This window comes from Calidris pugnax, unplaced genomic scaffold (assembly GCF_001431845.1).
Source record: "Calidris pugnax isolate Ruff unplaced genomic scaffold, ASM143184v1 scaffold24, whole genome shotgun sequence".
In the NCBI taxonomy this organism is placed as follows: domain Eukaryota; kingdom Metazoa; phylum Chordata; class Aves; order Charadriiformes; family Scolopacidae; genus Calidris; species Calidris pugnax.
The window spans coordinates 40618977-40645462 of NW_015090922.1; the positions used below are offsets into that span (position 1 = coordinate 40618977).

At 44.4% G+C, this 26486-nt stretch overlaps 1 protein-coding gene across 2 annotated transcripts; it reads right to left on the reverse strand.

Moving 5' to 3' along the window:
- Nucleotides 1–7: 7 nt before the first annotated feature.
- Nucleotides 8–21582, reverse strand: EZR (ezrin). 2 transcript variants are annotated; one of them, XM_014950959.1, is made up of 12 exons: nt 21497–21582; nt 17226–17321; nt 16284–16558; nt 15848–15931; nt 15081–15227; nt 11798–11894; nt 6060–6223; nt 4760–4890; nt 3883–4043; nt 2923–3015; nt 1903–2154; nt 8–1561 (listed from the first exon to the last, which is right to left on the reverse strand). In XM_014950959.1, the coding sequence occupies exons 1-12, from the start codon at nt 21557–21559 to the stop codon at nt 1397–1399; spliced, it is 1728 nt and encodes a 575-aa protein (XP_014806445.1). In that variant the 5' UTR covers nt 21560–21582; the 3' UTR covers nt 8–1396. The 2 variants fall into 2 exon arrangements, with proteins under 2 accessions (XP_014806445.1, XP_014806446.1); XM_014950960.1 differs by lacking the exons at nt 16284–16558; nt 17226–17321 and having other exon boundaries at nt 21497–21555.
- Nucleotides 21583–26486: the final 4904 nt, after the last annotated feature.

Below are 26486 nucleotides of genomic sequence, written 5' to 3' on the forward strand. Positions count from 1 at the left end.
TCCTTTGTTACTTTGCAGATCTTTTATTTAGGTGTTGGCTGCTGCAAATAAAAAAAAAAAACAAAACAAAAAAACAAAACCAAAACACACACAAGATTCAACTTAAGTACAAAGCAGCATAGATGTGTTGTAAATGGAAGAGAGGAGCTGACAACATACTGTATCTCACTTTCTAACAGATTTTCAAGGAAAGGGGGAGATTAGTGGGGAAGGAATGGTCACAGAAATGCTCTCTACTAGAGAGAATACAACTGTGATATAAACAAGCAGTCCCTTCATCTTTGGAGTCTGAAACTTTAAATCAAACATTTAAAAAAATTAGAAAATTTGTTAGAAAAATAGGTGCAGTAAAATTGTATATATTGGATCATGTGTACATATAACAATTTTCATTAAGTAAAAAAATGATCTTTACAAACAATGCTTTATAGCAAATAATCAGCTGCACTGTATCAGACTACAGTGTTGTTCAGGCATTTTTACAGATGCAAGTCTTAGTAAATCTGAAAAGTAACAAAATATACAGAGCAAAACTATTTTCCTTTAAACTAGTACTGCAATTCACGTATTGCATGGTTTTTTAAAATATATATATATATAAATACTACACTATAACTGATCAGGAATGAAGCTGGAATGCAAACACAGTAGTGTATTAGATTCCAACAGAGTATTTACCTAGCTGTTAGGTGAGGAGGGTAGGGCTGTCCCTGTGCCACGCTGCTCAGCCATCACTGCAGGCTTTTCTCACTTGAGAACAGCAACCAGAAGAAGCCTAATTTCTACACAAAGTAGTTCTGAGGTGTTGTCAGTTCTTTTAGGGGTGGTAGGGGGGCAGCAAGACAAAAAAATGGTGTAAAAACACACGTGCACATACGTGCACACACACATACAGGTTACTTGCAGATCCTGAGTTCTATAACCTGTCTTTTCAACTGTTGGATTTGGTAACTAATAATACAAAGATGTATGGCACAAAATTCACCCACAGTTGCTTATTTCTAGACCAAGCTGAATCCAGCACCTGTGCAGGACATATCTTCAACTAGAAGCATGGCCTATTACATAATTTTTTTTTTTTTTTGCTTAAAAGAGAGGTGTGACATAAGGCCTTTTGGCACTAAGCAAAGGCATGAGCAAGTTACCAGGATCAGTGGTATCATGAGGTTTTTAACTATCCCAAATTTAACAGAAGGAATAAAAGGAAGATTCAAACACCTCTGGGTTTGGAGAACATTTGTTAGATGTCATATAGTGACCCCTCCTCAGGGAAAAAAAAAACAAAAACAAAAAAACCCCAAAAGAACAAACACACAACAAAAATAAAACCCCAAAACAAGAACACAGCATCAAGATCTGCCTTTCCCACAGTCCTGCCTGCTTGCCAGAAGCATCTTTACATCGCCTCGAACTCGTCAATTCTCTGCTTGGTGTTGCCTTGCCGGATCTGCCGCAGCGTCTTGTACTTGTCCCGTCCCTGTCGCATGTTCTCCGAGTGGATAATGTCGTTGTGGGTCCTCTTATTTTCATCTCGAGCCTGGGCCAGCTCATCTGTCAGCGCCTGCAACGGAAAGAACATTAAATACAGATGATAGAGGAGAAGATTTCAGCTCCTGACAAAAGTGTTCTTTGGGGAGAACTGACCGTTGTCAGAGGACTGGACAGATCAGTGACATGGATACAACCTATGCTTTCCATAAACACTATGGATTATGTAAGGAATCTCAAAGCCTGAGCAATGGGAATGATCTTTGTATACCTCATCTTTAACTCAAACTCCCTACAGGAACTGTAAACAAAGAGAGCCCATCACCCTTTGCGTGCTTAACGGAATGTTTAAATGATCTATTTTCCAGGAACTGATTCCACTACTCCTTCCCTCTTCTCCAAACATTTTCTTACCCTCAGTTGCCTCTGCACACGCTCGTTCTTCTCTGCTTCAGTGATGCGTTTCTCCTCGTTGCGGTCGTTCCTGATGCCCTCACTGGAGAACTCGGCGCTGTAGGCAGAGTACTCGGACCCTTCATCCTGCAAGTTATCCTGGACGTGGTAGTTCACTGGCTCGTAGACAGGCGGTGGGGGTGGAGGTGGAGCAGTCATTACCAGCTGTAGCTCTTCCTTGGTCTTTACCAGATCCTCCTGGGCTTCCTTAGCCTTTTGGGAAAAAGAGTGAAAGATATTTTCATGCGTTTCTTGCTTTAAAGCAGCTTAATGAACAATTATCATCATTCATGGTGTAGCACACAGGTGATCTAAACAAAGAATCTTCTTGCAATAGAACAGAGTTTAGGAAAAATAGTTCTTTGGGAAGCTACAGTTGCCTTCATCCTGTTCTCCATTTGAAGAGCTGTAGGTTGTAAATATGGGTTCCACAGAGCGAGAACTTAAATTCCCGATTTGGCATTTGCATTGCCATTACATGGCAGGCAGTCAGCTCCCTTGCTGCCCTCTCTGTGACTACTCTGCACCACCAGTTATGGAGCACTGAGCCTCACACGGTTTATTTTTGGGTTTACTGCATCAAATTATTCAACTCTCCCAACCCAGGTACCGGGAGGCTGCTGACAACAGCCCACACTCCTGGTACCTGCGGTGTGGCTGCATTTGCAGTGCCTTCTCTGGACTGACATAATGTTTCCAGACATCACATCATGGATTAAATGCAGCATTTACACGTGTGCCCCTTCCCCTCCGTGGCTCCAACATGATGAGCACATTTTTAGCTTTTATACAGGCTTCCACTTTGAATTTTGATGGGAGGCTTGTTGGCAGAAAGGTGCTTCGCAGGCACGTTGCGCGTTCATCGCAAGCCTGGTCTGCAGATGTTTGTCTCTGCACGTTTAGAGAAGCCACAGCAGGCTGAGCACCACGCTCTGCTCACCTGTACAACTTCAGAGTACTTTGTGTAGCAGAAATACTCACTCTGATTTGCCACTCCTCAACCTCGCTCTCTTTACGCCTCCTTGCCTCTTCAAGAAGCGCAATCTTGGCCGTGTACTCTGCAAGCTCTGTGGCCTGTTGAATAATAAAACTGGAATTATAAGGACTCTTAACAAAAATAAACCAAAACAAACACAAAAGGGAAACACTGTTGACTGAGAGAAGACCCATGTGTTACACTCCACTGTAAGAAAGTACAAATAGGAAACAGAGCAAAAATGTAGATTGTTCGTGATAGAAAACAGTGCCATAATGATACTATCACAGGGCCTAGTGCTTCACTGCACTGTTTTTCCCTGGAGAACGAGGCTTTGCCTGACTCAAAGGGCACAGTAACGTGCTCATCTGTCATAGAATCATAGAATTGTCCAGGCCGGAAGGGACCTCCAAAGGTCATCTGGTCTGACCTCCCCGCAGTCAGCAGGGACACCCCCAACTAGACCAGGTTGCCCAGGGCCTCGTTGAGCCTCTCCTTGAATATCTGCAGGGATGGGGCCTCAACCACCTCCCTGTTCCAGTGCTCCACCACCCTCACAGTGAAGAGCTTTCTCCTAATCTCCAATCTAAATCTGCTCCCCTCCAGCTTGAAGCCATTGCCCCTCGTCCTGTCCCTGCAGGCCTTTCTAAACAGGCTCTCCCCAGCCTTCCTGTAGCCCCCTTCAGGTACTGGAAGGCTGCTCTAAGGTCTCCCTGGAGCCTCCTCTTCTCCAGGCTGAACAACCCCAGCTCCCTCCACCTGTCCTCTTAGCAGAGGTGCTCCAACCCCCTGATCATCCTCGTGGCCCTCCTCTGGACCCGCTCCATCAGGTCCATATCTTTCCTATACTGAGGGCTCCAGACCTGCACACAATACTCCAGGTGAGGTCTCACCAGAGCAGAGCAAAGCAGAAGAATCACCCCTCTGGACCCCGTATCTTTATCCTCAAAACAACCGGGTCTTACCAGCTGTTCCTGGCTCTTCATCTGGTCCATAGTTTGTCTCTCCAGCTCTTCCTTGGCCTGCAGAGCAGCCAAGCGATCCGCTTCCAAGCGTTCTGCTTCCTCCTGGGCTCGTCTCCTTTCCTCCTCCAGCTGAATGGCTCTTTGGATCTGGTCTGAGAGCTCTGGAAGCAGATGAGTCAGTGCGGTTAGTCCACAGGCCTGGTCAAAGCGAAGGGACTACAGGCAGCCTCTTAGGTGACTACAGAAGTCATGCCAAACACCTGAGTCCAGCCTGCAACTTCCCTTCCCTGTGCACCTCGGAGTAGTTATTTGCATGATACATCAAGTAATTAAAATCGGAAGTAATCAGCTGCACATTATAATAATTAAACCTCCAGCAAGATATTTGCACCGAAGTCTGTAAGGCTGACGTGATTCTGCTGCCTTTGACATTTTACTGCAAGGACCAGATGTTGCTGTCTCCAGTCTGCTCATCTGTGCGGTGAAACAGAAGCTTCCCTCTCCCCGGAAAGCCTTGTTCCCAAAGTACTTCTGTCAGGAGTTAAATAAAAAAGTACTTCAGAGCAGAAACTCCGCTACTCGCTGCTGGAAAGGCCACACTACTCAAACCCTCTTGGCAACGGGGGAAAATGAGACTTTGTGTGACCTTCAATTCCCAAACACAACCAGCAGGTTTTATGCTGCTTTCATGCTTCGGATGATGGCAGCAGCGCGTGTGTGCAGGTGTGTATTTATCCATATAGGCTGATGTTGGTAAACCTTGACAATGGATGGTGTTATCATCAGCTTTAGGCTGCAGCACATGTAGGCAACAGCCCCATAACCCTCCTGTGGAGCACAACACACTGGGTCTGGTCAGCCCGTACAGGTACTTTACCTTTCTCTGCTTTCTGAGTCTTCACCTCATACTCTTGTAGCCTCACCAGCAGCTCCTCCTTCTCCCTCAACATTTGTTCTTTCTCTCTCTCAATTATCTCCCTCTTCTTCTTTTCATTCTCTAGTTGTTGCCTGTTAGAAACAGATTTCATGCTTGAAGCTCGCTTTCAGACCTAAGCTACAGCCAGGCAAGAAAGTTGGCCAGGCATCGCTCCAGGCAGCTCAGTGGGAACCGACCGTGTGACCGCCACAAAACAAGAGCCAGAAGACAGAAATAGAATCACAGAATGGTTTGGGTTGGAAGGGACCTTAAAGATCATCGAGTTCCAACCCCCCTGCCATGGGCAGGGACAATATATGTAGCCTGTTCCTTCATCACTTCAGAATTTTGGCTTCAGTTTTGGATATCATGAAAATATTGGTATTTTTGTTGCCCACCCCAGAAATTTAGCACATCAAATAGCTCCTGGAAGCAGAGAGAGAAAACCAGGACTCCATTCTGCACAGCAGAGGAGGTTTAGCTTTGTTGTAGCCTGTTCCTTCATCACTTCAGAATTTTGGCTTCAGTTTTGGATATCATGAAAATATTGGTATTTTTGTTGCCCACCCCAGAAATTTAGCACATCAAATAGCTCCTGGAAGCAGAGAGAGAAAACCAGGACTCCATTCTGCACAGCAGAGGAGGTTTAGCTTTGTTATTTCTGTCACAAGGAGAGTCCAGGTGGTGCAAAAAGCAAAAGCACTGAATGAAGACAAACAAGCCAGGAAGCCAGGAGAAAAGCAACACAATTTCTTGAATCATAAGCACCCTGCAGCTGGTGGCAGAAGTCCCATGGAATTGCTAATCCTTTTCCCATGCCTGTAAGTGGCCTCCCAGTCCCCCCTCCTCTCTTCAGCATACACACACATGCTCCCTGGGAAGGTTTCTCCTTTACTCCCAACCATTCCACAGTCCAACACGTAAATCCGGTCCTGAGTCCAGGTCAAGAGTCAGGAGAAGCCCTCTCTGGGTGAGCACCACCACTGGGCCTTCACTTGCACATCTCCCTGCAGCTCTTAAGCCCACAAACAGGACAGCAGACGACAGGGCAACAGGTCCAAGCCAGAAGAGTAAAGCTTACAGTCCCACCACAGGAGCTCCCGACTCCACCCCACAAGCCAGAGCTCTAGACCCACACAACACATCTCCCAGCCTCAACTACCCCAACCCCACGTTACTGGTAGAGCTGCCTGCTGAACCCCAGCAGTTTGGTGTCATTTCTCTCTGTCACCTTGTCCCCGCTCTCCATATCCAAGCTCACCTTTCCAGCTGCTTCTGGTGCTTCTCCTCCCGGGCCTGGGCTTTCATCTGTTGCACCTCAATGGTGTCGGGCTTTCTGCGCCTCATGTACAGCTCGTGGTTGCCCATGCAGAGCTGCAGGATCCTCTTGTTAATTCTCAGCCGAGGGGCGTAGAACACAAAGTCCTGGAAGAGAGATGACACACGGTCAGTTTTTCCAAGCATCCTCTCTTTTCTCCCAGCTATTTCACTGTAACCAAGACACATACACAGGCCATTGAAATACAAGCAGCAGGGACTGCCAATATCATTTGAAGCCAAAACAACTGTTACATTCATATTCCCCATTTCAAATCTATACGGAATTGACAAACTACTCCTCTAGAAAAAGTATCTTTTAGAGAAAATTAATAATCTCCATTTTAGAGGAGACTTTGTGGAGTTCGGAAGTGCTGCAGAAGATTCTGGGTTGGCGAGTAACCACCTGGGCAACTCATAGACCTCTAGTATTGAGTGATTAGTTCTTAACTTTTCATGGGTTTGTGACTGAAAGACAAAGCATGAAACTAAAAATGTATTGCTGGTAATTAAAGTAACTTTGTAGAATTTCCTGATCCATTTGAATCAACAGTCAAGGCACAACCTGTGTTTTTCCAGAGAAAGAAGAAATCCCCACCCATGCAGAAATGCCTTCCAGTATCTTTCTTTCCTCCCCGTGGCAATTTCCAAGCTAAGCTGACCTGGGCTGGTACAAGAGAGTGTCAACTGAAAGCTTTTGGTTTATTAACCACCAAACACAGGTTATTTTCAATATTGGGCTGCAGGCAGTAACAAAACACAAAATATTCTAAAGTTTCTGGTCCTGTAAAAAGAACAACCCCAAATTTCTTATCTGTGTTATAACTAGGAACTACACACCAGGCTGGACCTGCTAAGACAGGGAACACAGAGGGCCAAGTCCATCACCTGCCTGATGATTTTTCGGAGTCCACAGCCACCCGTGTTTACAAAGCAATCTGAACTTTACAGAATCACAGAATCTTCATGGTTGGAAGGGACCTTTGAGATCATCGAAACTTAGAGTGGAAAAAAAAAAAGCCCTGTGTGTCTTTGTGCCTTTTTTGGTGCATTATGTGGACGGCGATACGGGCAGCGGGCAAGCTGCCACCATAAACCAACACCCATTCCTTGGAATCACTCTCCTGTGGATTGCAAGAGGCGGAACTGGGAAGGAGTCTCTCCACTCTCCCATGGCAGCGGTGATCATGTTTTTAATTGCCTGAGCTCAGAAGCATGAGTTGTGGCTGTCTCTGGGAGAGAAGCAGTGAAAAGCTCTCCAAGTGCTACTAAGATGAACACAGACGTGCTCATCTTCAGAGACTCCTTTTCCTAACTCACACGGTGACTGCAGCAGAGGCAGGAGCTTCATGTCCTGCCACCACAGCTCTTGACACCGCGCAGTGTCCCTGTGAGGTATTCATCCCCACTCCTGCTTCTGACAGCTAATTTTAAAAACAAATAGTTTGTGTACATTGTGATGAAGAGATCTTACCCTGAGGCAAGGTTCACTTCCACTGAATACCAAGGGCATGGATGGTGGTTGCGTTTGTCATTTAAGGGCGTAACCAAGGAACAAAACATTCATGTGAGAAGACAGAAGAACCCCCCTCCTTTCCTCATCCCCAGCCTCACCCTGGTCTCGCACCACTGGGAGCATCACAGCTTGATGTTTTAAAGAGAATGGGCTAAAGATGTTGGATTATGTGGGCAGACAGGCCTAAAACTAGAGTTTCCCGGGAAGAGGAACCTCAATCCATCATCCCATTCCTACCAGTTTGATGCCAGTGCCGGCAATAGATGATCGGCACCTGGAGAAGGATCACAGGTCAGCCCATGGAACACAGCACAAAGGAACACCAGCCACTCCAGTCAGCTTCATGGGGGGCCCAACTGAAACACCTCTATACGAATGCACGTACCATGGGGAGTTAGAGATGTGGACTATGATCTTATTTGCATCATGGAGAGGTGGTGGAATGGCTCCTATGACTGGACTGTCGGAATGGGAGGATACAGGCTCCTCAGGAAGGACAGGCAAGGGAGATGAGGAGGGAGCATCACCCTCTATGTCAATGAGCAGCTAGAGTGCATGGAGCTCTGCCTGGGAACAGATGAGGAGCCCATCAAGAGCTTATGGGTCAGGATTAAAGGGAGGGCAGGGACAGGTGATGTTACAGTAGGGGTCTGCTACAGGCCACCAGACCAGGAAGACCAAGCGGATGAGGTCCTCAATAGACAGATAGGAGCAGCCTCACATTCATAAGTCCTGGTCCTCATGGGGGACTTGGCAATAGATGATCGGCACCTGGAGAAGGATCACAGGTCAGCCCATGGAACACAGCACAAAGGAACACCAGCCACTCCAGTCAGCTTCATGGGGGGCCCAACTGAAACACCTCTATACAAATGCACGTACCATGGGGAGTTAGATGTGGACTATGATCTTATTTGCATCATGGAGAGGTGGTGGAATGGCTCCTATGACTGGACTGTCGGAATGGGAGGATACAGGCTCCTCAGGAAGGACAGGCAGGGGAGATGAGGAGGGAGCATCACCCTCTATGTCAATGAGCAGCTAGAGTGCATGGAGCTCTGCCTGGGAACAGATGAGGAGCCCATCAAGAGCTTATGGGTCAGGATTAAAGGGAGGGCAGGGACAGGTGATGTTACAGTAGGGGTCTGCTACAGGCCACCAGACCAGGAAGACCAAGCGGATGAGGTCCTCAATAGACAGATAGGAGCAGCCTCACATTCATAAGTCCTGGTCCTCATGGGGGACTTCAACTACCTGAATATCCGTTGAAGGTACAACACAGCAGGGCATAAGCAACCCAAGTGGCTCCTGGATGTGTTAATGATAACTTCCTTCTCCAAGTGATAGAGGAACCAACAAGGAGAGATGCCATGCTAGACCTTCCTTGTTCTCACCAACAATGAGGGGCTGGTAAGGAATGTGAAGCTCAAGCTGTTGGAACAAGTCCATACAAAGAACACGAAGGTGATGAGAAGGCTGGAGCACCTCTGCTATGAAGACAGGCTGAGAGACTTGGGGTTGTTCAGCCTGGAGAAAAGAAGGCTCTGGGGAGGCCTTATAACAGCCTTCCAGTACCTAAAGGGGGCTACAAGAGAGATGGGGAGGGACTCTTGATCAGGGAGTGGAGCCATAGGACAAAGGGATAAAGGTTTCAAACTGAAAGAGGGGAGAAATAGATTAGATACTATAAAGAAATTCTTTCCTGTGAGGGTGGTGAGACACTGGAAGAGGTTGCCCAGAGAAGCTGTGGCTGCCCCATCCCTGGAGGGGTTCAAGGCCAGGCTGGATGGGGCTTGGAGCAACCTGGTCTGGTGGGAGGTGTCCCTGCCCATATGTTGGATTATGTGGGCAGACAGGCCTAAAACTAGAGTTTCCCGGGAAGAGGAACCTCAATCCATCATCCCATTCCTACCAGTTTGATGCCAGTGCCGGCAATAGATGATCGGCACCTGGAGAAGGATCACAGGTCAGCCCATGGAACACAGCACAAAGGAACACCAGCCACTCCAGTCAGCTTCATGGGGGGCCCAACTGAAACACCTCTATACGAATGCACGTACCATGGGGAGTTAGAGATGTGGACTATGATCTTATTTGCATCATGGAGAGGTGGTGGAATGGCTCCTATGACTGGACTGTCGGAATGGGAGGATACAGGCTCCTCAGGAAGGACAGGCAAGGGAGATGAGGAGGGAGCATCACCCTCTATGTCAATGAGCAGCTAGAGTGCATGGAGCTCTGCCTGGGAACAGATGAGGAGCCCATCAAGAGCTTATGGGTCAGGATTAAAGGGAGGGCAGGGACAGGTGATGTTACAGTAGGGGTCTGCTACAGGCCACCAGACCAGGAAGACCAAGCGGATGAGGTCCTCAATAGACAGATAGGAGCAGCCTCACATTCATAAGTCCTGGTCCTCATGGGGGACTTCAACTACCTGAATATCCGTTGAAGGTACAACACAGCAGGGCATAAGCAACCCAAGTGGCTCCTGGATGTGTTAATGATAACTTCCTTCTCCAAGTGATAGAGGAACCAACAAGGAGAGATGCCATGCTAGACCTTCCTTGTTCTCACCAACAATGAGGGGCTGGTAAGGAATGTGAAGCTCAAGCTGTTGGAACAAGTCCATACAAAGAACACGAAGGTGATGAGAAGGCTGGAGCACCTCTGCTATGAAGACAGGCTGAGAGACTTGGGGTTGTTCAGCCTGGAGAAAAGAAGGCTCTGGGGAGGCCTTATAACAGCCTTCCAGTACCTAAAGGGGGCTACAAGAGAGATGGGGAGGGACTCTTGATCAGGGAGTGGAGCCATAGGACAAAGGGATAAAGGTTTCAAACTGAAAGAGGGGAGAAATAGATTAGATACTATAAAGAAATTCTTTCCTGTGAGGGTGGTGAGACACTGGAAGAGGTTGCCCAGAGAAGCTGTGGCTGCCCCATCCCTGGAGGGGTTCAAGGCCAGGCTGGATGGGGCTTGGAGCAACCTGGTCTGGTGGGAGGTGTCCCTGCCCATGGCAGGGAGGTTGGAACTGGGTCATCTTTAAGGTCCCTTCCAACCCAAACCATTCTATGATTCTGTGAAAAATTAAAAAACTTATTCTGGGCAAGGCACCACTGGACTCTACCCATGACATCAGTATCCATTTAAACACTGACATGAAGAATCCTCCAAATTAAAGGGGAGCTTCCAACCCGCATCTTGGGTGGACTGGCTATTTTGCTGTAACTCTAATACTTGCCCCTTTAAAAAGGAACACAAGCAGATGAAAAGAACCCAGACAACTTCCTGAATGCTCAGAATCAGCGCCCAGATAAATTCTTCTTTCAGGCACAGCTTCAAACATAACACCACCCAGAGGGAAAAGCGCAATTGACACAGAGGGAGGAAACATAATTAAGCTTTTCAGTGTTAACACCTTTCTGGATCAGCCTCTTGCAAGTTTCCCATTTCAAACTCAGTCAGGTTTACTGTTGGGGAGTGGAGGGGAAGCTGGGATCCATAAACAGGAGATTAATATTTCGTAATACATACAACAAGTCCAAGAGGCTCATTTAATAAGAAAAGCTTTGAGAGAGAGCTTTCTATCTTCTCTGGAGTTTTGTTGGCCTTCACTAACAGCATCACAGAAAGAAGCTCCTCTCTCCCCAAAGGCCAGGTTGTTATCTGGAGGAGCAGCACACTGCGCAGTAGCATCCCTTAAATTACTGGCAGGATCTTTTCCTTTTAAAGAGGTTTATAAGCCATCGCTCTTTGCCAAAGCCAAACTGCCTATTGTTTCTCAGGGCTGTACTTACCCACCAAGGCCAAGTACTGGGGTGGGGGAAGAGAAGAAGGGGAGGCCTTTCTCAACTATTCCAGTAGTTTCACAAGACTGACAGAATGAGATCCACCTATACCGGTTATTCCACTTTATGTTCTCAACAGGTCAAAGTTGTTAATTTTTCACTAAAATAACTCTGAAAACATTCACAGGTAGCTACATTTCAGTTCTGCACATAAATCATACCCCTCCCATTTACCCTAGTACTCAAGAAGGTCAATGAATGGTCCTTAACTGGCTTCTACTCTTTCTGACTTTCTTCTCTCCAAAGACTACTTTATTTTGAGATGAAACAGTGTTAGTTGTTCATATGCAGTATCCAGGAATCCATTCTAGATATACTTACTGGTGCCTTCTTGTCGATGGGCTTTATAACAAACTTCTTGTCATTGAAAGAGATGTTTCTGATTTCGCTCCAGGGGAACCCAATCTTTGGAGTCAGTCTGGAGAAAAGATAAATATTTTTAAGAGATGTTGCAATAAACATTTATTTCCCCCCTACACATTGCTTCTAACACAGAGACTCAGTGGGATGTGATACTTCATACAGCTCTCCCAACAGAGAGAAGACAGTAGTTGAACCAAAAACCCAACAGGGAGTAGGGAAAGAAGCCCAGTCACCTCCCAAAATAATGAGAGCTTCTCATTATTTTTGGTCAGTCACCCTACTGACCTTTGGCTGCGCAACAGAGATGGCCTCTACTGAAGCCACACCATTTCTTTGAAATGAGAGCCTAAAATCCGCAGTGTGCAGACTCTAGGTGTACGTGCCACACTTCTGGAGGCTTCTCTTACATCACAGGAGGCATAAGCCAAAGTAACTCAGCTGCTTCCCACACCTTCCAGCTCCCACAGAGAAGTCCACCCTGCTGTGTTACAGCTGGACCAGTTATCTCCATGCTGCCTTCTCTTCTGAAGTGCTGGGCAGGCACAAACACACCTGGTAGAAGCAGATTTCTTGTCTATTGTTTCCTCTCCTATTGTTTCCTAGATAACAGGTAAGGCTAATAACAAAGAGCCCTGTTCTTTCCTTCCATGCAATCTGCTCTTTCAGCCCGTCCCACAAGTCTCCAAGCAGAACTTCACCCGCTGGTCGTGCAAGGAGCTGCACCACGTGGCTCTCTCCTATTGGAAAGCACCCCATGAAGCAAAGGGCAAGACTCAGACTCTTTCCCACTGCCTCAGAGTTCAGGTCCATTCAATTGTTTAAAAATTACTTCTTTAAGCTTCACTGATCATTTGAGATTTCCCTCTCCTTTAATTTCTCCAGACTCTTGCATATGAAAAGCATCAAGTTATTCCCAAGATCAAATATTTCCCAGCCGTTCCAGTACTTCACCCTTACACACCTGCCCAGCTCTGCAGCAAGTTCTAACATTAAAAGGACTCACACACTTAACTGTAATTAATTCCTTTAATTCCCCCCCAACCAAATATTTCAATTTTTGTGTTTAATATCACATTATTATTAGTCTTTTACTCTTCTCTTATCAAGGAAGGGTACACTCTCTACAGACAGCAGTTAACGATTAAGAATGATATTAAGAATGATTATCATTAAGAATGATAATTGTAGAATGGTTTAGGTTGGAAGGGACCTTAAAGATCATCATCTTGTTACCATCTAACCCCTCCAGTATGTGTGTCTCTGGCACACACTGAAGTGCCGACAAGTGTTTCTGGCAAACAGTCTGAAGACACAAGTATTTCACATTTAGCCCTTAAAGAAACATCTTTCATCATGGTGAATGGCTCAAAATTTGTAAGAATCCTTTCAATAGAGCCCAATGATTAAGGAAACAAGCTGGAAATTTTGGAGGAATTTGACTCATTGTCAGAGAGATGGAAAGCTACTGCACAGCACGCCTTTGCTGGGCCCAAGCATTAAAAAAATAGCCCCTTCCTTCATTTAAAATCAGACATCAAGAATAAAATACATCCTCTTCAGAACTTAGCATTCCCTAACCTTTAACTCAACTGCAAGATTATGCAACAGTGTGTGTGTAACATTAAGAACTGTAAAGAAAATTATTTGATTAACTAATTACTCCAGCCTCCGTCCTATTATGATAGTATTAAGCTTAAGCGTTTCAACCTTCGATAATACAGTATGACAGCAAACTAAAATAATTCACTCATTAATAAGTTCTACTGCAGATTGTGCTCCTTAATGCAGGAAAAAAAAGAAAAAAGCTTGAAGACACCTAGAATTGGGACACCAACACACGCTGCAGCACAGAGGCTTGCACACCTACAGCACACTCTCATTTCCCTCAGGCTGAACTTCAACAACGAAACCTTCACTGTTTCACCTTTGCCCCAGTCCCCAAAGTTCTGCAGGTACAAACCAGAGGCGAGGTACGCGTTGCTGTTTTTCTAGTTCCCCTATCCGCTCAAAAGACTTAATTAGACGGTGGCAAGAATTACAGCAGAAACAAGCAGTTTATTCCAGCGCTGTTATTTGTTTTGCAAAGGCTCCCGATAGCTCTCCCCAGTCGCTGGTGAGGTTCTGTCTGCTGCTGCAGCTCGAAAAACCTGTTTGTGTGACCATGGTTACATGGCAAGACTAGTCATTCAAGACTGAAGTATTACATGAGCGAAACTACTTTTCTTTCAAGTGACACTCCTTGTTTTCTGGGTGACAGCACGTATTAGCATTGCAGAAAAGACTGCATTTCCCTTTCCCATCTTAACAGAAGCTCCGGAGGGTTCCGATTAATATTTGGGTTGCATTCAAAGCTTTTTGGAAGCGAAGACGGAGAGCAGGTGCAATCCCTTCTGTATTACACTGATAGTCTGTCATGGATTAGTGACATAAAACCAAGACTTGGAACGTAGAGGGGGAAAAAAAAATAAAAAATAAAGCAGTCTAGACAGCAACCTTTCTCTAAAAAAATGCCTGTTTTAACTCCCCTTCAATCCTTCGGTTGTGGAGTATTAGAGACTGGCAGGCTTACATACAGCTGTTCTCACCTCCCATTTATGTTTATTTATAGATGTAGTCTATCATTTCCCACCTACTATCCAATTAATAATGGCTCTGCCTTTACCAGAAGGGCTGATTAAAACTATGCATACCTCAGCAAGGCCTCATTTCATTCCTCGTTCGCGGTAACTATATAGGTTCGCTCCTCCCTGGGTTCTGGGTATTATCCAGCTTTGGTTTCGTGTCCGCCCCACAATCTGCCTTTTTCAAAACCAGGCAGTTGTACACACATCTATCATTAACTTCACTATAGGAAAGGCCTTAGATGTCCAAACACTCTGCAGATGTGTTGCCTGTCTAGGTTCTTGTACCCACTGCTGGCATCCCTGGCAACCTGACTCAAGAAAAAGGTCAGGAAACTCCTTAGTTTGGGGTTCAGCTCTACAGCTGTGCACGATTTGCTGGATAGCACTGTACAACTGACATCTTTTTCTATACAGTAGGTAGCATTAGCAGGTCAGACAAGCCAGGAAAGCATAAGTGATGTGAAAGCTCACTTCCTAGCACAGCTTCACCTACTGATTCAAATCTGGAACACAAGCAAGGTCTAAACTTCGCCCTGATCCCATAAATAAGAAATGTGCCCTGGGTCCCACACCAGCCCTCGCTCTAGGAGATCAGAAGTGAAAACAAAAAGCCTTACTTATCATCCTTTTCATAGATGTTGAGCCCCAAGGCATCAACGCCCAGCCAAAGGTCAGTTCCTTTCTTATTCTTGATTTCAAAGTAGTTAATTCCATACATCTCCAGGTCTTGAGCAATCTTCAGGTATTCCAGCATGGCATTCTCTCTGGTTGAGACAGGAAGGAGGGCAGATGTTAGCTTCTCATTTATCTGGTTATCTCAGAAAGAACAAAGCCCTCAGAAGAAACAAGTAAATTTTCCTAAACCCTCACAGCAAACATAGGAGTTAAAACTGAAACATTCAGCATTTGGGACTCGCTGTAGAAGTTATGATATCACACCTATGTACAGAGCACTCCCATTTCCCGAGAAATTTGCTGGACAGAAAATTAGCAACATTCAAATCTCTCAGCTTTCATCCTTGTCTCAGGGTACAGTCAGAAGGAAAGGTTTGAACCTGCCTCACCCCCCAATGCAAATGCTTCTATGAACATAAGTTTAGACATACACCTTTACTTTTTTCCTCCCCTAAAGTCATAGCTGGTACACTGCACCTAGGCCCAGGATCTTCAAGAAGCCACCCAAGACACTGTTCTCAGCACCACTGCAAATATCCTACTGAGTTTCACCACGTGATTTGATGTTGGACTAGAAAATATACATGAAGAATTCCTCCACCCAGGTGACCCTTGGAGTCTATTTCAAAAGCATGTGGTAGAACTGCAAGCTTAAGGCAATCAACCAGACACAAAGTGACCAGCTTAAGGACCAACACAAAGCACTTACTTGAGCATGCCACTGTGTTCAGCGTGCCACACCTGGATCCGCTCTTCCCACTGCTCTCTGGAGAGCTTATGCTGGTCCATCACCCTACAGAAGGAAAGAGATATTGGCAAGGTTAGACTATGTGTTGCAGTGTCCATCGATGCTGATCTTTGCTATAGTCTGGCTGAAAAGTTAGTCCTGTGCATGAAGAAACCAAGAGGAAGATCCTACTCAGCCCAAAGATGTAGGCTGTGAAATAAAAGGAGAAAACCCAAATGCACACAGTTCAATTAAAAAAAATTTAAAAATCATGCTTTTGGTGAAACTCTTTGTATTTAACTAGATGCAAATTCTTGACTGTTAAAATACCAACCAACCAAACAAAAACAATACCAAAAGGAAACAACAACAACAAAAAAGAAAACACATGGGAGACTGCATCAACCAACTCCTTCACCTTTGGGGAATCAGACGCTCTGAATTGAGGTATCCAGGCTTGTGCACATCTTTGTTGTAATCTCCAAATTTGGCCTGCACCGCGTATGAGCCAAGAAGTACAGCTGTTTCTGGAGGACAGTAGATCTCATCGCTGAGGATCCCTTCCTTCACCTGCAGGAAGAAGAGCTTCTGCGTGATGTCCTGGATCAGCTCTTCAGACACATCCTCTGGGAAGAACTTGGCACGAAATCTGAACTGGAGGGGATTCTCCTTTCTGATTTCTTGAGCAGAAACCTGAGGACAGAGGTGACACCACTGGTATGAGAACACAGGGGAGATGCATTATGTTTTCCAGCTAAGCCAGTAACATTCTGCTTGCTCAGCAAACCTTGGTCACTGGAGAATGATTTACTGTGCTGTATCAGATAGCAAACCCCATCTGATACAACCCCCAGTGTTGTATGTGTTTGACAGAGAACAGCCACTGACTGTCCCATCAAGAAAAACAGTTCATGCCATCATAAAAACTGCAAGTGCACAAACAAGAGCACCTCAGTGCTGTTACAACAACCGTCCAGCCTTGAAGTGACCTGTCTTTCTGGTTGTTGCAACAACCGATCCTGCACAAGCAGAGACTAAGACCATCACTAGGCAAGATGCTCCTCCAGTCACAGCAAGAATACCTGCTTCCACCCAACACAATACAATATCAAACTGCTGCTGTACAAACTCTATAAAGCTTTCCACAGTTCACATAGAGAGAAAGGGCAAACACCGTGCCACACCTCACTCAAACTGTTCTCATGAAGGTCTGAAAGTTTTCTCTAAAAATAATCCTAGAGTCATGAAAATGAAGGAACAATCAACAACGGGTACAAGGTTTATGAAGTTGCAGCCAACAACACATCAAGAATCATGTCAGCTTTAACCTTTGTTCAGCAATTAGCCCAAAGTCTGTTACCTTTTTATCGAGCTTCAGCCAAGTCTGGAATCCCTTGTTGTCCACATACTGAAGACCAAAGTACCACACTTCTCGCAGACCTATGGTTTTAACCACCTAAAACAGAAAGGTTTTAAAAAAAAAGTCATTGTAGGTAACAGTTCACTTGAGGTCCAGGTGTTCTCTGGATGGCCCAACATTAGGACAAATTTAATTTCATATATTACAAATACTAACCAGATGAAAGATCCAGAAACACGATCGCCTGACTGGATGGCACCCTTACTAGTGAAAACAGTCCCGAACGGACACATTCCTTTTCCATAGTCTCACAAGTTCCTGACCTCCTCCTACTCTTGACCGCTTGTTCTTACAGCCAGTAGTTTGCTGCCAGCTCATCTACGTGTGCTCCAGATAGATCCACTATCTGGGAAGATCCACTACATAGATATCTGGATCACTTGTTGATGTTATTTGCAGAGTAGCCCCTCAAAAAAAATATGATGTGGGCATCACCACAGGGAGCTGAACTGAGCAGAAGGCAAGAGCTTTTTAAAACGACTTTGCAAGTTAGGAAAGTGTGACAGACTCGAGGAGGTGTAGTTACACGTGCTTCAACAAGTCTAAGACCTCAACCAAGGATCTGTTTCACCCTCCCCATTTATAGTACTGCTGGAGACACTCTGACTTGAGAGACACAATGATTTTAGGATACTTAATTAGCTATTGCTCTAGTTTCCCTTCAGTTTTCTTACTGGTGAGCTAGAAGCAGTGTTCTGTACCTGGAAGCCAGAGCTTCCTGGAGTTGTTAAGGGAGATAGGGAAAAATGCACCATTCTGATCAGCGCTCTGAGAATTACTCTTTCTGTGACACCCTTGAATAACAGGCAGCTGATAAAGTTTAGTGATATAAACAGACCAAAAAAATTGCATAATAGTATGAAAAATGTACCTGAGCAAACATAATGTTTAAGGATAAAGAGGTCGATGCCTAGTAGTTGAGGAAATGGGGCAGCTTCATAACTAGACACGGTGGGCTGTATTCAGCAGGCTACACTTTATATATTCTACTTCAGCAGGGCCGTAAGTAACTCGTTATAACTAATTTGAGTTTATGTTAGGAAAAAAATCCAACCCAACAAACAAATAAACAAAAAAAAAAAAAGCCAAACCCCACAACTGTTTTTTAAAAAGAGCTGATGTCTGAAAGATACTTCAGCCTTTACTCAACTAAAATTCCTTTCACCTCCTCCCCCAAAGTGGCTTGTTTCACAAAGCTTTCCGATGGCCAGACGTATTTTTAGAAGGGTCAGAACTGGGCTTCACTGAACCGAGCAGAAAAGCAGGGGTATGTTGAGCCTGGTGCTTCCTGTTGCACAAAAAAGTGTTGCAACTTTGTTAAACTAGAGCTACATAAATCAAGCAGTTATCAGGCCATTATTTCTGAATGTCTCTTACAACAGAAAAAGCACATTTTTTTCTATAAATCAAGTTAGAAAGCTTGCAGAAGTTATGACTCCCAACTTCTTCCCAAAACCTAAAGGCAAGGCAGGAGAAAGTATTAAGCTAAATGTCACAGTTTGACCATTTGGGTTCCAATACAAAGAGTAAGGACACGAATCTTCTAGCCCATGTTCTGGGAAATGGTTTGTGAACTTCCTCCACAGCAAAACAAGGAAGAAAAAAGAACCAAGGCATTCTATTCAAGATGGGAGACACCTCCCCCACCTCCTCAAATGCGTGAAGCGGCAAATCTTAAGTCTGGCCATTCCACCCAGAAATTCATTCACTCCCAGAAACCGCCAGGGACATGCTCTCCTCCCTTTGAACCTCTGTTTCTCGTGGCCAGGACAGCACATGGGTGCCCGGGAGGTTCTCCAGCCAGCTGCAGAGACCACCGTGTCAGTTCCTGGGACACCTCGGACCATTGCAGGGTAAACTCTGCACAGAAGAGCTTAAGCGAAGCTGAACTCAATATTTACAGGTTTCCAACTATCTTCCCCTGTTTATAAAAGGGAGTTATAATCCATCTTATGTGCAGAAGAGACTTACGCTAAAGCCTAAAGCACAAGGGCACTGCCAGGGTAGTTTTGCTAGCTGATGGGAGGCCAAGAAATCATCTTGTGGATTTTAAAAATAGCTTCTTCAACACCCTTCCCACCCGTCTCCACTGAGTGGTTCTGCAGTTCAAGTTGGGGCACTCCCCATACCTGCAAAAACCTGCTGCCTCCATAGGCTTTATCTGAGTGTAAACTCCACTCAAGATAAGGGCCCAGCACAAGGCTTGCACAGCAGAAGTGAAGAGAGGGTGTCAGGATAGTTGCAATTAAACTTATGGTCTTCATCTTCTCTGGTTTTCTGCTGCACGCTTCTGCCTTAGTCTTCTCCTGATGTGCAGAAGCACACTCCAACAAAGTATGGACCACAGACAAGCATTTCCAGTCACAGGTTTTAAACTTGAGCCATAGGATGCAAGAAGCAGATCTTCACGAGGTGATGTTCTATCCCAACAGTGCAGTAGGTGCTGCAACAAGCAGCCTTCAGAAGTCCAGCACTAGCTAGACACCAAGCTAGAACTATCTTGGATCTGAAGCATCCTGCCTTTTTCCATGTTCTCAGGACTTTGTGCTTCTCAGCTGGAGGTCAAGAGTGTAGTTTCTCTTCTGCCAGAGAGACGACTCTGACTCTTAACAGGTGTAAGCATTAGTGAATACATGGTGGGAAAAGAAGTCCTTATTGAATCCCTGTCATAAGGAACATCGGACATACTTACACTGCCTCATCTAAGGCCTCATTGCTTTAAAAAACCTGGCTTTTAGGATTTTTGTACCCTCAGAGATGAAACACAAGTTCTCTGTTTTGGGTTAACGTGAAAGGGGCTGAGGAAGCAAATTACCCTGATGGAAGGGTGGTCAGCAGGGAATGGAAGGTCAAACGCTGGTTCCGTAAAAAAAGCAGGTTTCATATGCACTTCAAATTTCCAGTCAATGAATACTTGGAAATTTAGCCCATATCAGTAATAATCAAAAGGAATTAAAGCTAGATTTAATTCTAAACACAATTTGTAGTACTCTATTTTGTACTGTGAAGTTCTGTAGTGATTATAATTTGGTTTCCTCCTTCCACTCCAAGAACCCACACAATATTTTTTTTCCTGTTTGTTGGGGGTTTTGTTTATTTGGTGGTTTTTTTTTGGGAAAGTACTTCTCACTGCTCAGTTGCCATAAGGCCTAGCAAGTTCTAGCTAACTTACTGAAATGAGAAATTGCAAAAACAAAAACTTAGAAGGAATGGATGCTGTTTAGCCAGTTCTGCCTACTTGAGTTAAAGCTCAACCACCCTTTGATATCGAGGCCAGCAGGGGACGAGGGGAGAAGAGCAAAGGAACTGCTGTAGCACTTTGTAAACAGCTTAATGTGTGTAACTGAAGTCTGCAAAGATCAATTCTTTGTTTTCAGGGTTCCAGCAGGAATAGCTAGAAGTAAGCTTTTTTTTTTTAAATGCCAGAACAGCAAGTTAAATTTTTTCTGCTGAAATCTAGGCCTTGCTTCAGTTTTATAAGAGCAAGCTACGTAAAAGAATAATAAAGTTTTACAAAGTGCTCTTTGTTTATTTTAGTTGTCTTTATCTGACCTTTGTAGGTCCATCCCCAAACAGAGCTGTATATTGTTAATGCAGCAGCAGGAAGAATAACAGTAAAAGGGAGGAGACTCTTGGCTACTCATGCCCTCCTCTTCCCTGGAAACCCCTGAAGGAAGGCTGGACAAGTCTCTGCTCCCTCTTGCTGCACAGGGGCTTCTTACAAGGCAATAGCTGCTGCACGGAGATCTCAAACTCTTCTGGTTTTCTAGTAGCTTGGCAAACTCAAACACCTGTGGCAAGTGACTGCCTTCAACCCAACTTCTGAATGAATGCAGCTTCGCCTACGCCTTCATCAGCCATCTGAAGACCTGATTCCAAAGAGTTTTTTTACACAGGGACAACACTTCAGCTTTAGAATTTAAGAAATAAATAAGAGCGTAGGTGTATTTCAAATGAAGAGGTCCATTTTGACTCTTTGTCACCCAGCACTGCTAGGTAGACAGGTTTCACTGGAACATAACATACCTGCAAGGATTTTTGCCTTTTTTTTTTTTCTTTTACTGCAATGGAATCTAGAGGTCTTAGTTCAGACCAGGGCCCTTTGATTAAGAAGTGGAGAGAAGAAAGGAAGGTAGGTTTGGAATCCAGTGTTAAGTGTGAAATGTTCTCCAAGCTTAAACAACAGGAGCCCGTACCAGCCCCTCACTGACCTGGTCAAACAGCTGCTTGCCTGTAGTGTTTGGCTGGATGGCAAACTCCAGCTCTGCATCCATAGTAACAACTCGAACATTGATCTGAGGAGAAAAACAAAAAGCATTGTTTAAGACTTACTTAAAGCTATTTTTCAGCGTTAGCACAGTACTTTGTGTACAATACACTCTCCACACTTTGATGCACTACCGTAACCTCTGTAATACACACACTTAAGCCCCAATTAGATTTGTGTTATCACACCAGCAAACTTAATTGGGGCACTGACTCTGCTGTCTTATCCAGATTGCTCTGCAGGTTTTCCTACTCAACACAGGACTGGACTGAGCTTCTGGTTTAACGAGAGGGCATTTTAGAGTTAGGACTGTTTAAACCCCCTTGGAATAAGAGCTCCTGTGAGCGCACAGCGTAGCTGCCTGCAGGCCATCCCTTGGATTACGAAAGGCCCTAATGACTAAATTAAATTTAAGACTTATAATTTAACTTCCATTTATATTAGAGCTGGAATTAATCTGAGGTTTTAAAGGCAAAAGGCTGCAGATTATTCTTACAAAGCAATCAGCATTAACCCCACAAACGTTCGTTCTTCCCCTCATAAAAATCTACTCAGCACATAAAACCAGCAGTTATGGGTACGGAATGATAATACAGGGCAAGAGTTCACTAAGCTATCGCTGTTAGCGAAGAAACAACATAACCAGATTTACTGCAATGGCAGCAGAAGACTGCAAGACAGAGGTGACTATTGTATGCAGAAGGCAATGAGTAGAAAAAGTCTATTAGCAGTTAATCAGGAGGCAAAAGCAGCAACTAAGCTTGCAGGGGATAGCATAAGGGCTGGCAAAATGGCAAATCAGGAAAGGATTATCTCCAACTGTTCCGACTACAGGTGACTCTAGTGCTTGCAATATTATACTATGTCTCCAAAAAACAACGCCCCCAAAGCAAATTAAAAAAAAACAACAAACCCAACCCAAAAAAACCAAACCCATATGATTAGGTAGTACAGTTCGACTAATAAGATAGCTTTGTAGCTTGGTATTTTAAAGGCAAAAGAAGAAAAAGTGGACATGTAAATACAAGGCCGGACAACAGGTAAGCTACACACAGGTAAGATTTCATAACATTTTTCCCAACATTTTATAAACGTCGCATTACAGAAAGCCAGAGCTAACAGACAGGAAAGCCTGCTACAGCTGGCTGTGGAACTGGTGCCTGGCACAGATTTGAAGAAAAGAGAGGATGGGGCAGAAGAGGAATGGAATCACTCGCTGCAAAACCTTGATATTGCAACAGTTTCCAGCCACCTAATTATGTCTATTTAAAATCTAGGCTAAATGTCAGGTAAAACAATGTTAGAGTTAACACAACTGTGAATAAAGCCAGTTGCTTCAGCTAGGTTTTGTCATATGTATGAGAAAATGTTGCGTTCTTTTTAGTAAGACATGAAGGCATCAAGTGCCTCCTAACCTTTACAGAGAGGTTTCTTTTTCCTGTTCTCTCCCAGATGAGAGAGGACCCTCCTACAGATAAATGACTGAAGACAATTTCCAAGACATGGAACCCCAGAACTGAACCAGAGAAGATGACTGCTCTAGGTGCCTTGTCAATTTCAAGCTGCATTTATAAAGCAGTATCCTTTAAATTAGGATTTATTGTAAAAAAATCCTCTAAAAGCAACAAGAAAGAACAAGCAAGAAGGGTCTTCTAAGAGCTCCCACAGCTGTAGCATTTGGGATCCATAATGGAAGTACACTTGAAGCTTTCTTCCTGTGCCTGAAGAACCAAAGGTTTCCCAAACACCGTTTCCAGTGAAGGAAGGGAGGAGAAGTTCAGATACCACATTATCAGGAACAGCAAGGCTGCAATCCGAAGATGTGACCTTAAAAAGCTCCTGTTGCTTAATCCCTCTCAACAATAAATCCCTAATCATATTCTAATCCCTTTCTACCCCCTTCAAGAAAACATATGCTCGTAATCCGCAGTTCTGTATTGTGCAAGCTAGTTATACTTCTGGTGGAAAACACCCCAGTGGGTGTAAAATAAGTACCTCTTTACAAGCTAATGTTGAAAGGATGTGCTTCCCACTCCTTACCAGAAAACCTGCAGGATGTTGGCTGGGCACAGAATTCCAGTCAGCACCAGTATGTTCACCTCTTACTCCATCTCCTTAGGGATTATTCTGCTTGCCTGTAGTGTTTGGCTGGATGGCAAACTCCAGCTCTGCATCCATAGTAACAACTCGAACATTGATCTGAGGAGAAAAACAAAAAGCATTGTTTAAGACTTACTTAAAGCTATTTTTCAGCGTTAGCACAGTACTTTGTGTACAATACACTCTCCACACTTTGATGCACTACCGTAACCTCTGTAATACACACACTTAAGCCCCAATTAGATTTGTGTTATCACACCAGCAAACTTAATTGGGGCACTGACTCTGCTGTCTTATCCAGATTGCTCTGCAGGTTTTCCTACTCAACACAGGACTGGACTGAGCTTCTGGTTTAACGAGAGGGCATTTTAGAGTTAGGACTGTTTAAACCCCCTTGGAATAAGAGCTCCTGTGAGCGCACAGCGTAGCTGCCTGCAGGCCATCCCTTGGATTACGAAAGGCCCTAATGACTAAATTAAATTTAAGACTTATAATTTAACTTCCATTTATATTAGAGCTGGAATTAATCTGAGGTTTTAAAGGCAAAAGGCTGCAGATTATTCTTACAAAGCAATCAGCATTAACCCCACAAACGTTCGTTCTTCCCCTCATAAAAATCTACTCAGCACATAAAACCAGCAGTTATGGGTACGGAATGATAATACAGGGCAAGAGTTCACTAAGCTATCGCTGTTAGCGAAGAAACAACATAACCAGATTTACTGCAATGGCAGCAGAAGACTGCAAGACAGAGGTTACTATTGTATGCAGAAGGCAATGAGTAGAAAAAGTCTATTAGCAGTTAATCAGGAGGCAAAAGCAGCAACTAAGCTTGCAGGGGATAGCATAAGGGCTGGCAAAATGGCAAATCAGGAAAGGATTATCTCCAACTGTTCCGACTACAGGTGACTCTAGTGCTTGCAATATTATACTATGTCTCCAAAAAACAACGCCCCCAAAGCAAATTAAAAAAAAAAAACAAACCCAACCCAAAAAAACCAAACCCATATGATTAGGTAGTACAGTTCGACTAATAAGATAGCTTTGTAGTTTGGTATTTTAAAGGCAAAAGAAGAAAAAGTGGACATGTAAATACAAGGCCGGACAACAGGTAAGCTACACACAGGTAAGATTTCATAACATTTTTCCCAACATTTTATAAACATCACATTACAGAAAGCCAGAGCTAACAAACAGGAAAGCCTGCTACAGCTGGCTGTGGAACTGGTGCCTGGCACAGATTTGAAGAAAAGAGAGCACGGGGCAGAAGAGGAATGGAATCACTCTCTGCAAAATCTTGACATTACAACAGTTTCCAGCCACCTAATTATGTCTATTTAAAATCTAGACTAAATGTCAGGTAAAACAACGTTAGAGTTAACACAACTGTGAATAAAGCCAGTTGCTTCAGCTAGGTTTTGTCGTATGTATGAGAAAATGTTGCATTCTTTTTAGTAAGACATGAAGGTATCAAGAGCCTTCTAACCTTTACAGAGAGGTTTCTTTTTCCTGTTCTCTCCCAGATGAGAGAGGACCCTCCTACAGATAAATGACTGAAGACAATTTCCAAGACATGGAACCCCAGAACTGAACCAGAGAAGATGACTGCTCTAGGTGCCTTGTCAATTTCAAGCTGCATTTATAAAGCAGTATCCTTTAAATTAGGATTTATTGTAAAAAAATCCTCTAAAAGCAACAAGAAAGAACAAGCAAGAAGGGTCTTCTAAGAGCTCCCACAGCTGTAGCATTTGGGATCCATAATGGAAGTACACTTGAAGCTTTCTTCCTGTGCCTGAAGAACCAAAGGTTTCCCAAACACCGTTTTCAGTGAAGGAAGGGAGGAGAAGTTCAGATACCACATTATCAGGAACAGCAAGGCTGCAATCCGAAGATGTGACCTTAAAAAGCTCCTGTTGCTTAATCCCTCTCAACAATAAATCCCTAATCATATTCTAATCCCTTTCTACCCCCTTCAAGAAAACATATGCTCGTAATCCGCAGTTCTGTATTGTGCAAGCTAGTTATACTTCTGGTGGAAAACACCCCAGTGGGTATAAAATAAGTACCTCTTTACAAGCTAATGTTGAAAGGATGTGCTTCCCACTCCTTACCAGAAAACCTGCAGGATATTGGCTGGGCACAGAATTCCAGTCAGCACCAGTATGTTCACCTCTTACTCCATCTCCTTAGGGATTATTCGCTAGTAAAAAAAAATAAGCTCCCTAGTCCAGGGGAATACCCTGTATTACTCCAACCCTAAAAAGACCCTTCCGGATACAGTCCCCTTCCTAAAGGATCAGCTCCATAGTGAGCTATTTCGTGCCAAAGCTACCTACCTGCCACATCTTTTAAGGATTATTCCAGTATTAAGACCAAAAATTGAAGTCTCCCGTTTTCTATTTCACTTAAAGCCGTAAGCACACAGAACACAACTACTTGGTTATCCAAAAAACTTTCAAGGACACTTGGGGCATGTGATAAAGGTTAATTTCTATATTCTTAAAGGGCTGAACAACCAGCAGGATAAAGAGGAGTTCCCTGGTGTGCCCTCAGATGAGCTCTAGCCACATGACAGGCAGAGCCAGCAGAGACAGGGCCTCCAGCAGTTGTCACTTCAATCAGTTGATGACTGCCTGGGAAAAAAAATCCTTTGAGTCTCCTTCCTGCCATATTAAGTCCTCCTGCTTCTCACCTCCAAACCTTAGCCTTGACTTCAGGACGAACATAATGGTTTTAACAGTGTTTCTAAATGGATGTCCTACAACCACTCCACACAAACTGCTAGTCCCAGAGGAGCTGGTAGCAAAGCAGGCCAACAGAGCTTAACCCACTTG

Bases quoted from the DNA above. Each gene is read 5' to 3' on its own strand.
- EZR (XM_014950959.1), bottom strand. From the start codon at position 21,559: ATGGATGCAGAGCTGGAGTTTGCCATCCAGCCAAACACTACAGGCAAG. The intron at 16,559-17,225 runs GTAACAGACTTT...CTCTGTCCTCAG, and splicing joins GGCTGAAGCTCGATAAAAAG to GTTTCTGCTCAAGAAATCAG. The intron at 15,228-15,847 runs GTAAGTGCTTTG...TGTCTCAACCAG, and splicing joins GAACACAGTGGCATGCTCAA to AGAGAATGCCATGCTGGAAT.